We start from the raw sequence: 17,649 nt of genomic DNA on the forward strand, positions 1-17,649 counted from the left end.
ATGGATCATCACCGGAGATTTCAACGCTCACCACTCACTATGGGGAAGTCAGAAGACAGACAGTCGCGGAAGGCAAGTATTCTCCTTTGCTCTGGAGCAGCAGCTGCTTTGTGTAAACGACAGAAGCCCAACGTTTCTACGGGGAACGACATACAGCAGCTGCCTTGACTTGACATTTGTGTCACGAAGCCTAATTGGAAAGGTCAAGTGGTTCGCAGACTATGAAAGTCATGGAAGCGACCGCATACCAACTTATTTGAAGATCAGGGGCCTAGAAAAATCGCCAAACTACGACACTTCGACTCGCATCGAATGGACAAAGTTCAGGTCACTGACAGAAAAAAGGCGTCAAGAAAATAAAGCGCGTCCTCTTGATACTCTCGAGGATATGATCAGAGGTGCTACTCAAGAAGCGACCTGTCATATTCAATATACTTCAGAATATTGTCAACATCAAGCGGAATTGGAACGACTCAGAGCGATCCGTCGTCGCGCAGAAAGAAGATATAGGCGCACTAAGTCCATTCACGACTTGAAGGAGGCAAGGCGCCTACAGAAAAAAATCAGCGGTGAATCATTTCACTTCAACCCTTTCGCTGGAAATATCTGTGCGAATCTTTGGATCCAGACAAGCCTTTGACGCAGACATGGAGGATTTTTCGTGGCCTACGAACATCGCCACATCAACATCGCCCCTTCAAGTGTCTTTCTCTCCACCAAGGCGCACCGAAATTGAAGTAGCAGAAGATGTTTGCATGAAAGTTGCCGGTCATGCGTCCGCGTGCACCACGCGCCACCTAGAAAACGCTCCAGTTTCCAGAGATTCAAGAATGGACACCTTTTTCTCTCTAGAGGAACTACAAGCGTCCTTTACGGCATGCAAACGATCTTTATCGCCTGGTCCGGATGGGATCACGTACATGGCTCTTTGCAACCTAGAAGAAGCAGCTCGGCGGGCCCTTCTATCCGTGTACAACGACTCGTGGAGCAGCGGATTTATCCCTCATTCATGGAAATCCAGCCACCTCGTCCCTGTGCTTAAACCAGGTAAATCTCATCTGCACTTGACCTCTTATCGCCCCATCGCGCTTACCAGCTGTTTCGGGAAAGTGATGGAGAGGGTGATTTTGACTCGCCTAGAGTGGTACCTGGAGCGCCACAATGTATACCCTCATGCTATCACGGGCTTTCGGCGTGGGTGGTCCGCAATTGATAACGTTATAGACCTGGTCTCATCTGTTCTGCATCAAAAAAAGACTGAAACGTTTATCTGCGGCGTTGTTCTTGGACGTGAAAGGTGCATACGATAACGTATCACATGAAGCCATTCTGGATGTCATGGAAAATATTGAATTAGGGGGTCGGGTTTACCAATGGATCCACAGCTATCTGAAAGGCAAAACTTTCTTTGTACATATAGAGAACGGCACAACAACGCACCATTGCAACCGTCGAGGTGTGCCTCAAGGGGATGCTCTTAGCCCCACACTTTTCAATCTAGCCCTACTCGGCCTGGTTGACGCACTTCCAGAATCTGTCCAAATATCAATATATATGCAGATGACATCTGCATCTGGGCGTCAGGCATAACACGCCTTCATTTGCGTGCCCGGCTTCAGAGAGTGGCTACAATAGCGACAAAGTACCTGGAAGAACGATTGATTGATATATATGGTTTAACGTCCCAAAACCACTATATGATTATGAAAGACGCCGTAGTGGAGGGCTCCGGAAATTTAGACCACCTGGGGTTCTTTGACGTGCACCCAAATCTGAGCACTCGGGCCTACAACATTTCCGCCTCCATCGGAAATGCAGCCGCCTACCTGGAAGAACGGGGGCTAGAGCTGTCATCAGAGAATTGCTCGCTTATAGCATTCATGCATAAGGCTAGGAGCCCATATGTTATTAAAATCAACGGACACACGATCAACTACGTGAAGACCCACCGATTCCTCGGAGTCATAGTTGATCGCGACCTCTCCGGGAGCCCTCACATTGCCCACATGAAAACTAAACTCACCATGATCACCCACGTACTGAGGTTTCTTGCTGGAAAAACGTGGGGTGCATCGGTACGAGCAATGCTCCAACTCTACACTGTTCTGTTCCTCGGTTATATGCGATACAGCTTACCCGTACTTTGCGGGATCCGAAGAACAAACTTGCGCGTCCTCCAGTCGATCCAAGCCCAAGCCCTGAGAATATGCCTTGGTCTCCCGAGATGCGCGTCTGCAGCAGCGACAGTCATCATTGCGCGTGATTATCCAGTCAACGCATGCATCCGCGTAGACGCTTTGAGAATGCACATAGGACATTTCGCTCGGCTTCCATCTCATCACCTCGCCTCACTTCGAACTTCCAGGCCCCACTCAGCGTTCTGCGCAACTGTAGCTCAGCATTGCGCAGTGCTTCCATTGCACTTCACGCATGCAGCACAGCCGCCAATACCATTATGGTGCCTACACCCTCTCAAAGCCCTTCTCACAATTCCTGGCATCCAAAATAAGAAAAAGTTGTCGCATCTAGCCCTGAAACAGGCCACATTACTTTTCCTGCAAGAGAAGCACAATGGACGCCTTCACATTTACACGGATGGCTCGGTGTCTTAAGTAAGCTCCGCAGGGGCGGTGGTTATTCCCGCGAGGCACATCACAATTAAATTCATGACATCCCATTCGACGTCGTCGACAGCTGCAGAACTTGCAGCCATACGTGCAGCTCTGGAGTTTATAGTGAAAGAACCTTCGGAAATTTGGTCTATCTTCTCGGACTCGAAGGCATCTCTTCAATGTCTTATGTCACCCTTTCGCCATGGACCTAATGAACAGTTAGTAGCTGAAATAAGGCTTCTTCATCACCAAGCAATCGAAAAACAGCCCAGCATAGTGTATCAGTGTATACCAGGACATTGCGGTATATATGGCAATGACCGCGCAGATGAGGCCGCTAGATCTGCACACGATGGTACTCAATACATAGACATCCCGTTCTCAAGAACCAACGCAGCTACAAGACTTCGTTCGCTTGCACGTGACCTCACACTGGTACAGTGGAACTCAACAGACTTCACAAACGCGTGCCTGCATAACTTGGATCCCGATCTGCAGCTTCGTCTTCCCCCAAAGATATCTCGAGCTGAGGAGACTCTTCTATGCCGCCTGTGGCTTGGAGTGGCCTTCACGAACGCATACTTTTATCTCATTGGGATGGCCAGCTCTCCCACATGCACTTACTGCAGTTGCGAAGAAACCATCGCGCACCTTCTGTGTGAGTGCACCCATTTCAACGCGCAGAGACAAGAACTCACTGCAGCTCTGGATAGAGTAGACGATCGGCCTTTGTCGGAACAAAGGATTCTGGGTCATTGGCCGAGCCCATCCTCAGCCCAGAAGGCTTTGAAAGCTTTGCTGCGCTTTTTGCGGACAACTGGCCTGAGAGACAGACTTTAGTGTCTTATACTCTTTGATGTTGCCTTTCCTCTGTCGCAATTTTTTTTTGTAATTTCTCCCTCTCTTCGCAACATTTTTTTTAACATCTTTCATTCCCCTCACCCCTTTCCCCAGCACAGGGTAGCCAGCCGGTCTAAGAACTGGCTAACCTCCCTGTCTTTCCGCTTAAACTTTCTTCCTTCCTTCCTTCCTTCCTTTCTTCCTAAATTCTTCCCTTTGCTGTTTTTCACTATACTATATAAAGCTTTCTAATAACTTGCGGTTGAGGATTTGACGCAGCTTAACCACCTTTAACGTGAGATCGAGGAAGAGAGAGCGGGGAACGAATATGCGGATAATTTCGGTCATTAGTCAGTTACAGACCCCCGCCTGCCTTTGTTCTGAGCCTTTCATGACATCTTGTTAAGGTTAAGGCTTCCGCAATTCCCAACCATGCAAACTCTTCTGTGAGTACGGAAACGCATCTCTTGCTTCCATACTTCACTGTGGCTTTACCTCAGAAGTCGCGGAAGAGTCGAATAGTACGTCGGTGCAAGAGCACGCTGGAGGACGCCGTCTTATTCAATTAGGCAAGACTTACGCGAGCGAATCTGTGAAAAATGTAACCCGTGGACAATAACTTCTCCTACACTGCAATGCCTTTCACTGAACTCGGACCCTTTCTCTCTTACCCGATCTCTTGAACGTTCGTGAAAATACGAGAAATGCAACCACATTGACCTTGCCTCCCGAATAGACAGTATGCATTCTTAGCCCTCAAGGGAAAACTAACACGATCTGATAATGCCAAAGCCGGCGGACCGATCGCAAAGCTCAGAGCAGCGTGAGCCCTCGCCTCAATCCAGCACGCTAGCTCGGCGCATGTCATTTACTTGCACGTCGTAGCATGCTCGGGCTCTGTAACGCACGTTAAACGGCTGATTGTTTATGCAAAGCGCCATCTGTTGTGTCCGACCACTTCATCTATACGATAGAAAACGAAGCAGTCAATCTTTGTATATAACACTTTTTTTCCTGCCAAGAAGATAGCGGGATATCACACTACTATCCGAAGAGCCCCTATAGCTTTATATGAGGGCTGACGGGGTTCTTTCTTTTAGGAGGAAGCCTGTCGTCGATTTGGTCACCCGTAGTAAGAACCGTTATTGGGCGCGTAGTTATAGGACTGGGGCGGTGTTTTCGCAGGGCGGTTGTGTTGCTACGGGCAGCGTCTTCCTCGGCGCATACTATACCGCAGGAAGATGAGGAGATCTCAGCGAAGGTGGTTTCCCGGAAGCGCGTACGAAGAGAGGGTCGTATTCTTGCGCGCTCCCCTCGTTTTATGAGAGATATCGCCATGCAGATACCAGCGTGCATAACGAACCGTACTAGGCGACACCATCATGTGAGGACGCCAATTTCCCGCACTCTACATTTTCGCCGTGTCAACAAAGCAGCCCCCACCCCCTCTCTATACCTACTTCTCCCCTATCTTTTCATCCGGCATTTATTTCTATTCGCGCGGAAAGCACGATGTTCTCGGAGCTCATTTGTATCTCGGTGAGAGATAAAGATGATGAAAGTAGGGGGATGGGGGTGAATTCGCAGTGTGCTCGTTTCCGCTAACACCACCACTCAAGGGTTTTATTACTATATTACTATTTTTTGAGCTCTGCACATTATGAATGTATATAGCGAGGCTTTCTATCTAGCGGAGTGGGAAATTGAACCATCCTTCATGGAAATTCGTGTGTTCATATGGTATGTGTAATTGATGGGGGTTAACGTCTATGAAAGGCGCCGTTTTTAAGGGCTCCGGAAATGTCGACCATCTGGTGATCTTTAGCGTGCACCTAAAGCTAAGTACGCGGTCCTTAAAAATTCTCGGCTCCACCACAAATGCGGCCACCGTCACCGGGATTCGATCCCACGACCTCTGGATCGACAGTCGAACACCATAAGCATTAGACTACCATGGCGGGTAATTTGAATGTGTTCGAGTCTACGCATGCGCATTGAAAATCGATTAGATTTCAAAGGAAGGGGGAGATGTTGAACTTCCCTGGCTTCGCCAATGATGCACTTGAAGATAAGCCAGACAGAAAACAACTCAAACTTGTTTTACTTCCGTATCGTTGATTGTTCTTTGATATGTTATTTTTTTATTCGTAGAATGAAAGTACAACGTAAAAAAACTATAACAATCGTTCTACTATCTCCTCCCTTGATGGAAGATCATCATTCGGGATTAAAGAAAAAGAAGTATAGACTGGAGTGGAGAGACCACTGTGGTGCGACGAGCGTTTGTCTTAACGCTTCCGAAATTCCCTGCATAAGTGTTACTTCGTTTTTGCTTTTTCTGTTTTTCGTTCCGTTTCTCATTCTTGATCTCTTTGCTTGGCGAGTGTCGCACGCAGGCGTCATCGTAGCGTACTTCCGAGTATTCTGTCCAGTCTTTGTTCAGCTCTTTTGTCCAGCGGCCTACTGCGTTTTTAGGTGACGCTCGATTCCGCCGCCACTTTTTCACGGCATGTCTTTCTGGACATTGTTCACGACCGAACTCCATTATCCCCTCGAGTTGGAGGCGCCTGTAGAAGAAGGACTTTAGCGACACTCGCCGTCGCCACCGCCTGTCGACTCGGGCCGCCACTTCGCGGATTTCTTTTTGTCGCCGCAGGGACGGCTGGGGCCGTCTCGTACGGGAAACTGCACCTCTTTCCCACAATTTTTCACGACTTTCTGTCTGCCTATCTTTCACTTATCCAGGCTTCATTTCTTCGCCTTTTCCGGAACCTCATTTTGTCGATAACGTATAATTCCGTACTTGGATGTGTGAGTTCTCTGCATCCTTCGTGCAATTGTTAACCAAGTTGATCAAGTGAACCTTTTTCATCGGAATGACTGCTGAAATTCTGCTCTGAGAATGTAAGTTAGCCGCACACTTTCGATCCCAATCAGCTAAGCCAAGCAGAGCATTGAAAAAACCGCGGTTTAAGTCATGTTCCTGAAATTCCAGGGATATAGCTAACATTTCAAGATAGCATTATAAAAGGTGGCGCTGCTGTTACATGAGACCTACTCGAACCGATGGCGGATCTGTGCTGATGGGTTGGTCTCGCCAATCAACTCACCAGGCAGGTGATAATATAATACCGACTACAGTGATGAGAATAAAGTTTAAATTATCGCACGTAACGACATATACTGCTCCAGAGCTTGTTTCTGTAAGGGCTGTATATGCATCAAATAAAAAAGAAACAGTTACCATCAAGTTTGAGAGAAAGGATGGAATAATGGCTACCAGGACATAAACATATTTCTAGTAATCAATTAGGCGACGAAGCAGCCCAATTAGCACTTAAAGGAACCCGAGTTGTTTTGATACCTCCGTCAACGACGTACGTGCCAAGAAAACTACACTTCCGGGCTCAAACATCTGTGCACGCTTTTTGGCGGTCTCATAACTTGATAAGGTGTTATCTACACCAGTTTGATCTTTTGTTAATGCTGCAACTGCCATAGCAAATTTCTCGTTCTGATGTGAAGCTCTTGTGTGATTCCTGCGCAATGAAACACACAATTGGACACGTCATGTGCAGCGGCGCTTTCTATGACCCTCACTCATTCTCACTTCATATGATTCTCGGATAACTGAACTCGAAACCGTTTTCTTCAACCAAAGTTCTAAAATCTTGGACATATATGCCTGGCAGCCACAGGAGGCAATGAAAGTGCTCCGAAAATAATCAGTCAACAGGCCTCTGCCACCGCCTGTAGACCCGATATGCTCCTCCAAGTGTGCGCGTGATTCTGCCAATCCTTCTGTTTTCTTTCATTTCTCTATTCGCCCCTTCATTTGTTCCCTCTGTGAAAGGTAGCAAGCTGGGCATGCGTATAGTTAACCCCCCTTCCTCTCCTTGCTACATCTCAACCTCTTCTAATTCTTGGAGTAACTAGGTGGTCACCGATACACTGAACGTAATTGTGATTCAGTCATGTGATTCACTGATTGTGTGACTAAAAAGAATTTAGTTTTCACCATTGTGACTTATTTTGATGATACACATTAATGTCATCTTTTCGTTTTCACCGGAAGTTTCAAGATGCGAACGAGTTGAAATGCATTATCTATAAACATCGCGACCGACGAGGCGCAAATAAACATAAATTCAGACAGTCAATGGCAGAGTGTGTATTTGAGAATCAGAACTTGGCGTTGTCCCTGACATTTCCAAAACGCGTGAGATAACGAGAACACGTGTGATTCGTGGAAAGTAAGAGAAAAGATACATTCACGACGAAACTTTATAGTGTGACAGAGGGGGGGGGGCGACAAATATCTAAATTGAGCATGAATATCAAACAAGTCTACTTCACTCTACAGAGTTGAAATGAAAAAAAAAAACGGAAGGCAGCAGCCAGGGCACACAGATCATTATAAGCGCCATGTTCTAGAGTTTTAATATACATGACTGTTTCGTTTTGGTTTTATATTCGCCAACATCTCAGACGCCGTGTACTCTGGTTCTAATTCAGAAAACTGCCGAGTTTTTTTTTCTTTGTTTAATGAAAAAGGGGATTCTGCTGTCGAATCATGCCATAATGACACGCTATCCAAAAAGACACGGCGATGGTAGGGACAACATAAAACGTCAGCAGGCCGCTAGTCTAACACAGCAAACACACACCTCCTGCCAAAGCGCTGCAGCGCAGTCATAGAAAAGAAAAACAAGGAAAAGCGGGGAATCGTTTAATGGAGCGACGGTGGCGGTATTTTCTGGCCCGGAGCCAACCGGCGATACGTGCTCAGAAAAGCCGTGGAAGGTGGGATGGGGATGGCACATAAAGCTGCGAAAAAACAAGCGTCAGCATAGCTCCTATCAACGTCAAAACTCGATAAAAAAAGAAGAAGAAAAGAGAAGTGAGGTGGAGACGGGAAGTAGGGCGAGGAAATATACGGTGGCCGAACGCTTTCGCCTCCATTCCGCTTTGGTGACAACGTCTGCAGCATCTTCCTCCTCACCAGTCAGCCCACAAATCAAAGCGGTGCGTTTCATCGGGTGCTTCCGAGTTGTAGATGCAACCAGAGAGGTATATAGGAAAAGCGTGCGTGCGCTACACGCACTGCACAATGTGACATCGAGCGATTGCGGTACTCTATTGCGCGCACTGATGCGCTCTTCTATCGGAGTTTGTTATTTCGCCGGTGGCTGCACTGTTTGTGTGCCGGTGATATGTGCGCTCGTTTTCACTTTCAGAGGTAATGCAGGCGCCGCTTTAGGAAGAGTGTCGTAGGGTGTTTCTGTGCGTGACACCGAAACGACAAGGCAACGTCGTCAGAAAAAGGGTCTGTTTTCAGTGCAGTATTCAGATACGGCGAGTCAGTTTATGCGTATGCAGATAATAAAAATTTGTGAGACTTTCACACGCCAGAAAAACAGTATCATTACGTAACATACCGTAGTGGAAGGCTCCGGCAATTCAAATCGCGTGGTGTTCCCTAAGGTGCAAAGACACCGCGCATTGCAAGGGTGTTGAGCATTTCGGTTCCATCGAAATACAAACGCGTAATTGACCCCCAAACCATCGCGTCAACAGCCGAGCAACGTAGCTGCCGTATCACTGCGATGGACATGTTCATGCGGTGCACATAGGTAAAGTTCTGGGATAGTTAGAAATGCGTAAAGAAATTCTCAATAACGCAACACTATAAAACATGCATTCTTCCACAACCTGTTTTTTATTTTTTAAGTAGCTGTGAAACATAATAATTTGTGAACATCCTTGCTCTGCGGACGTTTCTGTTTCATAGAGTTTCATAAGTCTAACAGTTACCACTCAGAATTTTCATTGGAACGTTTTCTCACGTGTTCATTGTTCTATTGTGTTAGGAACATCACGAGCAAAAATATATATTACAGAGAAAACGAGTAAGCGGCATTACACGTAGTATTAACTTATTTCTAAATGTTATAATTAGAATAGCGCATAATAATTGCGGATGAAGTGACATATCTTACATGACTTACTCAAGCAGGCTTCATTATTACGACAAAAAAGAGAAAAAAACTTACAAGCAAGTTTTATTATACGCCTTTCCTCGTTTCAAAAATTACTAGGACCATTGGTTGAAAAGCATGCAGGGAAAAGCATTGCAGAAAAAAAAACATAAGACAGGGCAGGAAATGACGCTACAGGAGCGGAATGGACAGAACAGGACAGACGTTTCTGTACATGACGCTTTTCATTTGCAAAGTTCACTACGATGACATTATGCCTTGCACCTTGTTCTATCGCAGGCAACTACGGCTACAACGGCATCGACGAGTTCACCAGTCGTGCCAAAGACGCCGGCATCTGTGTGGCCAACTCGCACGCCATTCCAACGGACGCGGACGACGAGGACTACAATGCGGTGGTGCGCAGCATCGACAAGTTTGGCACAGCCAAAGTGGTGGTCTGCTTCTGCGAAGGTTTCACCGTGCAAGCGCTTATCAACGCCACCGCCAGGCTCAAGGTCGCCGGGAAATACATCTTCTTCGGCAGGTGAGCACTATAATGATAGCAGTAACTCCTGCAGCGGACAATAACTCCTCGAATCATGCTTCGACCGTGGACTCATGTCGGCAGTAACCATGTTAGAATCTCGTCCAAGACGTCATTGCGGACGAAGGCGACCAATGGGTGTTTTGTTGCGCTGTTACAATTTTTCAAGAGAGTCACTTGTTCGGCGGGGGACGGGGAACGGTAGGAACGTTCAAACGACCCCCCCCCCCTCCCCCAGAATTTTTTTTTACTTTACATGTGTATATATGCACGTACGCACAAAAACGTGTAAGGCATGCTTAGATTAACCAAGCGTATGCAATATATTCATGACTAAGACAGAAAGAAAGAGTATAAAAAAATTCGGCGGATCCCACGTACTTGGGAATCGACATTATGCGAAGCATGCAGATAGAAAGCGACTATGTTAAAAGTTTTTATTGAGCGACATGCCATGAAATGACGTTAAATATATGTACAATTGTTGTGCGCACAGACATATGCTGAAGAGTTGCAGATGTTTATATAACCAGTTGTTTGCATTCGTGCAACGATGCCAACTGGGACATGCGTATTAGCAACACCAGAAGCTGATATGAGGCGCTGATGCTCACGAGTGTGCTGGCTCTGGACACTGCTACATAAATCAACTTCAGCGCATGGCACCTAACCGCTATTGACGTTAACCCGACGTCAAATATATCAAATCAAAATCTTTTTTTTTCACCATTTCATGCAAAGGTGAAAAAGGAAGAACTGGAGAAAAAGCCGAAAGTTCTTCGGCTTGACAAAGCTCCGGTCCCCCAGGCAGACAGTGGTGAAGTTTGTTTCAAAGCAGTAGAAGAAAGCATGATACAAAGTATAAAGCATTAAAGCAATTATAACATTTCAACTGAATATAAAATAAACATTGCGATGAAGGAAGAGAAATGTATAAATTAAAAACTATACAGCAACTACAAAGTACAACCGAAAACACTTTTTTTATAACGTAGAAAATAACTATAACAGCAGCATGCTATCAACAACCGGTGGGATTTTTTTTTCTAATCCTATGTTAAAGAGCCGTTACAGGAACAGGTCCAACATTTTAGTTTTGTTTAGCGGTAACACATCAACACTTTGTCTGTTTAAATGGTTAAGTAGGGAAGGCAGTGTATGACAAAGGCGCTGTTGTCCATAATTTGTACGAGAAAAAGGAATTTGCCATGGGGCCTGACGGCAAAATGAATATGTACTTTTGTTTTCTATTAGATCAGCGAGGGTTAAAATGAATCTAGCTTTCCTAGCATAGCACTCTTGTAGCATTATAGAGTTTTCAGTTTCCAAATATCACCAGCTTTTATTATTTTAATTTGCCGAAAATCTCTTCCGTATGTTCGGAGAAAGAAACATTCGCAATAGCTCGAACTGCCTTCTTTTAAAGTGTTTCCGTCATCTGAATATTTTGTGCGGTGGTGTTTCTCCACATGAGTGAGCAATAAGTGAGGTGTGAGTGAAAGAGAGCATGATGAATGAGGCGCTTAATTTTATAGGGCAATATATTTCGATAGCGATTTAAAATACCAATAACTTTTCGCACTTTCGTACACACATTGTCAACATGAGCATTCCAGGACATATGCTCGGCGAATATAACTCCGAGTGTTTTCGTAGAGGACGTAATGGTAATCTTATATGGACCCAGAACAATGTTATCTGGTAATGAAGTAGAACTTCCTTGGGCACGAAAAATGACACATTTTGTTTTGGCTTCATTAAGAATCAAGTAGTTTGCCTTTGACCAGCGTTGAATTTTGTTACAGACAGTGCTAGCTATAGGCAATATTTCTTCTAAGTCTTTTCCTGTAAAGAAAATTGAGCAGTCATTTGCACAAGCGACAACCTTACACATATCACTAATTTCTACGATATCATTACTGTAATAAAGAAAAAAATATTGGGCCAAGGATGCTACCTTAAGGCACACCCGCTGTTAGAGGTTTCGTTTGTGACCTATTTTCATTATTTCAACAAATTGATGTCGACTTTTTAAATAAGATCGGATAAGTTTAAGTGTTATTCCTCGGAAGCCATACCTTTCAAGTTTCGTAAGCAACAGTTGGTGGTTGACTCTATCAAATGCTTTGCTAAAGTCTAAGTATAACCCTAACGTTAGAAGCTTTTTTTCAATGTTTTTGAAGAATAAGATCCTTTTGTATATTTAATGCACTTTCCGTAGACCGTCTTTTTCGAAAACCGTGCTGACACTCGGTTAGCAAGTTATGTTTCTGCGAAAAATTATCAATACGGACGTTTATAGATTTTTCGAGGCCCTTCGATAATATAGGAAGAATAGAAACTGATCTACAGTTGCCAATATTGATTTTATCACCCCCTTTATGTAAAACTATTACTCGTGCTACTTGCATATTGCGAGGGAAAACTCCAGTCGACAAAGATGCGTTAAAAATGTGCGTTATAATAGGAGCGAGAAGGTCTATGGCATAATTAATTGGTCTGATTTCTAAATCGTCCATATCCTTACCGCGGCTATTTTTCAGACACGGAAATGTTGCAATCACCTCAGAAGTGTTAGAAGGCTTTAGAAATTTACTCTTTTACTCTTCTTATGTAGCTCCTTTAGCTTTCCTGTAAATTTTATACATGTATTTTTTTTTTTTTTTTTGCTATCAGAGCATGCTTTTTTCATGCTGCCCACGTTATTCAACTTACACATGTTCTAGTATTAGGAGGTCCCCCCGTCAGTTCCTGAAACTATGGGACCTCCGAATGTATTACTTACTACTAAAGATGTTACATTGTATCCAAAGAAGCTGAATAAATTGATTGATTGATAAATTGATTGATTGATTGATTGATTGAAATATAGACTCCCTTAACGAGGTTTGATGCAGTGTGGGCTGAATGCCGTGATCTACACATCCCACTTTCACAAAGAAATCATTGAATAAATCCGCAAGTTCTGTGCCGCCTATAGAAATACCATCGATATTCAGTGTATCTATTCGTGCAGTGGATAGCCTGCGATTTAGTGTATCGTTTATTTTTTCCCTTACATTGTTATTTCGGCGCATACAATCATTATTAAATATGCGCGTGTAGTAGTCATTTTTGCCTTTTCTTTTTTTGTTCAATTTATGTCGAAATTGTTTATATTCTTTCCACATTTACAAGTCCTTTGACTCCGGGAAACACTGGTAAAGTTTATTTTTTTTTGTTGATTTGTCTTATGAATTCTTTCGCAATCCAGGGCTTGCGCGATGGCTTTTAATTTCGGTAGCGTTGAATTGGAAATGATTTAAAGTAAAGCATTTTCAGTTTGTTCATGAACTTGTTACATGGCTCATTGGTATCCCTAATGGAAAATATGCCAGTCCAGTCTGTTTCGCGCACAGCTTCTCGGAATTTATCAAGTGACTGAGCCGATACCTTGCGGTACGTTGCATTACTAGTAAACGTGCTTTTAGTTGACGTCTTTCGTTCGGGGAAAAGATATATGGGCATGTGATCACTGATGTCATGGCTTATGATTCCAGATTTTGAATTATCGATAGTCGAGTTTATTATGAAAGTGTCTAGTAACGATGACGTCGTAGCGGTTACACGTGTTGGTGCTTTGATTACACTGTAGAAGTCATTGCACTCCGGAATTGACAAAAACTGTGTAGTAGCTGCCGTACTGGTCGTCATGTCGATATTAAAGTCCCGACCAAGTGTAAGTAGGTAGCCATATTCATTTACAAATAACAGCAGATTGTCTAAAAACTGAAAGAAGGCAGAGGGGCGGCATTAGGGTGTCGATATAAGACCGCAAACACTGTTTTTTTTCTTTTTTAATGTATATAACTTCGCAATCTTCGGTAGCGACGCTATATTCTCGAAGAATATCGTAACCATTGAAAGAAATTAAAATCGCAACGCCACCACGAACACAGGAGACTCAGCAGGTGGCATTTGTTAGCCTTTTCTTGCGCGAGTTCTGAAGCAGTTGATCACGTTTGTCCCTCCGCTGAAATTGAACAATTATATTGGTTTGACCAACCTGCTTTGTTCGAACCTTGTGGCAAACGTCAATGTCCTCAGGGGTTATAGTCTCGCCAACTACCTCTCCAATTTCTTGGAGTACTTCAACAAGGTTCTCATTCGGTTTTTCGGTTATTACTTTAATTTCCCAATTTCGATTTCGCGAGTACTGCTCAGACTGCAAGAGGCCTCATTGGCAGTGCGCCAGTTTCTTTTCCAAAGAAGAAACTTTGTAAGAAAAAACTGGTATTGGAATCCATTGCTACCGAAGCGCCAAAACAAATCGAAAGCAAAGACTAGCGTGAGTCTGAAAGTTACGGGCCGCAGAGCGCACGACAATGACGTGATAAACCCGACGCGGGAGGACACCTGCATGGAGGGAACATGCCTCAGTGGGCACCAGCGACCCCAGAAAACTACCGGTCACCTCATTTACCAGCTCCTAAGTCGAAACTGAAAGCACGTTTTCAGATTCTGTTTAGGGCTAGAAATATCTCTTATTAGTTTTTCAGATAAAAGGAACGTGCGTACAGTTCAAGAAAATCTCTCACATTTTTCTAAGTAGCGCAAAAGAACATTTATTTGAATGTATTTTGCCAAGTAAGTGAAAGAAAGTGTAGAAAATCAGTGGGCTATTTTCTAAAGCTCTTTTTAACCGCCGATGTAATTATGGTACATCGGTGAACAAAACCGGATGTCATCAAGGGGCATATCGGATTTGCTGATCAGGCGAGTTGGTATCCCATAACTGCAGCAAGTATTAGAGTGGGAGATATATAAAGAGAACCAGGATACACACGTAGAAACAGGTAAGCGCTATTCTGTCGCCTACGGCGCCTGCTCGACTTTTCGTCTGCGTGTGCACATCAGTGTCGTATTATGGCGGGCGGGCAGGCATTGTAGGAGGCATGTTGTGATTCATTTTTATACGCATTGTCCTAGTACATGCTGCAGTTATATAAACCGGTAGCCTCTCTAAAGCATCATGTCTAGTCTGAACGCCCCGCAACTTCCATAAAACAGCCCTGTAACTGTTTTTAGTGTTGTGAGGCCATGTGCGGGGCCAAGAATATAGCTAGCACCACAATGCCCACCTTGATGCGTTGCCAAAGCTGATGTCAGAGTCTGCTACTTTCGCAACTAAGGCAAGGCCAGTCATAGAGGATGTGTTGCGACCCGTAATGCTCTTTAGAGTTTTCCCAGTTTGAGCTGTTCGTGATGAAAGCTTTGATAATGTCTGACATTCCAGTAATGAATCTTTCGGACGAATATGGATGGGTGGCCAAACTGGAGTTTTGAAAGTCGTTGTGCTTTAATGTGCGCCACCATCTGTCTCATCGTAAACAAATGGCAAAATAGAAACGTTTTTCGTAGAGCCTTTTAGGGCTTCCACAGCTATGGTTTTCTACCGTTGCGCAAAAGCAGTTACCGGTAAGCTGGTACCAACTGTCGCGTTAATGATCCCCACTTCCCCAGTCCCCGAGTCAGAAAACGCAACCCATTGGATAGCAAGTTACAAAGCAGATAAGACGACGCTGTGATTTACCGCTTGTGGAAAGCAGCTGGGCTTATCTTCGGAAAAAAAAAGTTAACAAGAATTGCACGTCATTACTACGCGTTCTCACTAGTCCTAAAGCGTGTGTCGTGTTTTGAAGCGATCTTTTTTGAAACTGAAGAAACTCTCGGCTCCTCAACGAACAATGCATGCCTCCGAAGCAAGGCATCAGGCAACATGAAAGGAGAAACAAAGAATATATATATATATATATATATATATATATAAATATATATATATATATATATATATATATATATATATATATATATATATATATATATATATATATATATATTCCACTCAGGAAATTTATCGAAACATGCCGACTTTCTAGAGCCTGGGATGGTGGAGGAGATAGAGACAGGGAATCGACTTGACGTTTGCATCTTTTTTTGCCAAGAAACATGGCTATAAATTATAGAGTATAGGTTCTATTTACCTAAACCTACTGCTGCAGAAAAGATCTCGTCTATTTTCTGATATATTTTTGCTTCCATTTCTTTTTCATTACATCCTCCCTGACACATGCTTTGCGCGTCTGCGACGTGTGATCTTTGATTCTTTCTTTAAATTGAAAAGCCTCGATCTCTCGCATTCCTATCGACAGACTTCGCGACTGAATTCTTCTTCGGCGCTGAGACGTCAGCGTCAGTACACACAAACCAACGAAACGCAAATAAATCGCTAGCCAGCCTTACTGTGTAGCCTCGTCGCTTTCCGCGAGTGCAGCCGTCCACGAGTCCTCCTGACCAAGCTTCGCATGTGCCCTCGGGGCATGTTTGTTTGGTCGAAAAGCTGAGATAAGGGTGAGAGAGCGAGTGTGTGCGTGTGTGTGTGCGCGTGCGTGCGTGCGTGCAGAGTAGTAGAATATTTTCAATATGTGCCATATAGGACGATATTTCCGGGAACTCCTCCTCGTCTGAGCTCACTGAGTCTCACGTGCTTCCCTTGCTTACACGATATTACTTACACCCTTTCTTCGATGCCCACCTACAACCCCCTCCCAATACTTTCCTAGCTGCCAACACCGACAACAACGAACTCTACCCTACGTTACATTCGTTCTTTAGTTTGTTTTCTTGAGGTCTTTGTTAGTTTCTTCTTCCACATTGCGATCATCTTTGCGTTTGTCATTCAATTATTTTGCAAGCGCATGTAAAACGAAGTCACAAGGTATCAAATTACTATAATATATATGACTATATAGCAGTACAGCGGAGTAATGGTGGTAATATTCTTGGTCCCTAACAACCTCAAATCTCATGGAGGCGGAAATGTTGTAGGCCCGTGTGCTCAGATTTGGGTGCACGTTAAAGAACCCCAGGTGGTCTAAATTTCCGGAGCCCTCCACTACGGCGTCTCTCATAATCATATAGTGGTTTTGGGACGTTAAACCCCACATATCAATCAAAACCTCAAATCTCATTCATCCATCATCATCTGTGTTGTGCAGCGAAGATCTGCGTCATGTCAGGTCACGTGCTCATCGTTTCTCACATCTCTCTGCTCCGTAACCGCGCCACGCTACAGGTGTTTCCTGTTGCGTGCTTCGAATCTTCATGCACGGTCGCTGTAGGGATGAACAGTAAAGTTGCAATTTAGATACCCCGCGTGCTGTCGCCGCTGGCCACAGCTGTGCACAGGAAATGTGCCTCGAGCGTGCGTGATCGTCACATTACTGGACAGCTGGGAATGTTCGCGGAAGCGATGGTCAACAAAGAAAAAAGCGAATCAACGCACAAGGTTGGGAGGGCAGCCTTTCTCTATAAAGAATTCACGACAGCGGAACAACTCCTGCGCACGTGTCGGCTGCTCATAAGTTATGACCGGAGCAGACGGCCATTCTCACGTCTTTTTTATTTACGCAATACCCGAGCGTTCATCCATTCCAGTCAGGTAGTTATCTAGTTACCTTAATGCGTCTACGCGCTTGATTTAGTATGTACTGTCTCGCGAATCATGTGTGACGATGCTTTGCTTTTGGAGATTTCGAGACCTTGCAGATGCATCAATGGCTAGATGCTTTCCTTCTTTTACGTTTCGCTAATGGATCAACCAGATGACATCTTTAGATATGTAGGAATAAAA

At 44.4% G+C, this 17,649-nt stretch overlaps 1 protein-coding gene across 1 annotated transcript in view; it reads left to right on the forward strand.

The window, feature by feature from the left end:
- LOC142786660 (metabotropic glutamate receptor 5-like) overlaps positions 1-17,649 on the forward strand; it is a gene marked incomplete at its 5' end in the record, with an annotated part of 145,353 nt that overhangs the window by 81,637 nt on the left and 46,067 nt on the right. Inside the window, one exon of the mRNA XM_075884290.1 lies at positions 9,731-9,977. Within this exon, the coding sequence (XP_075740405.1) occupies positions 9,731-9,977 (247 nt within the window). The remainder of the gene's footprint in view (positions 1-9,730; positions 9,978-17,649) is intronic.

Source organism: Rhipicephalus microplus, unplaced genomic scaffold, assembly GCF_043290135.1.
Source record: "Rhipicephalus microplus isolate Deutch F79 unplaced genomic scaffold, USDA_Rmic scaffold_27, whole genome shotgun sequence".
Taxonomy (NCBI): Eukaryota; Metazoa; Arthropoda; class Arachnida; order Ixodida; family Ixodidae; genus Rhipicephalus; species Rhipicephalus microplus.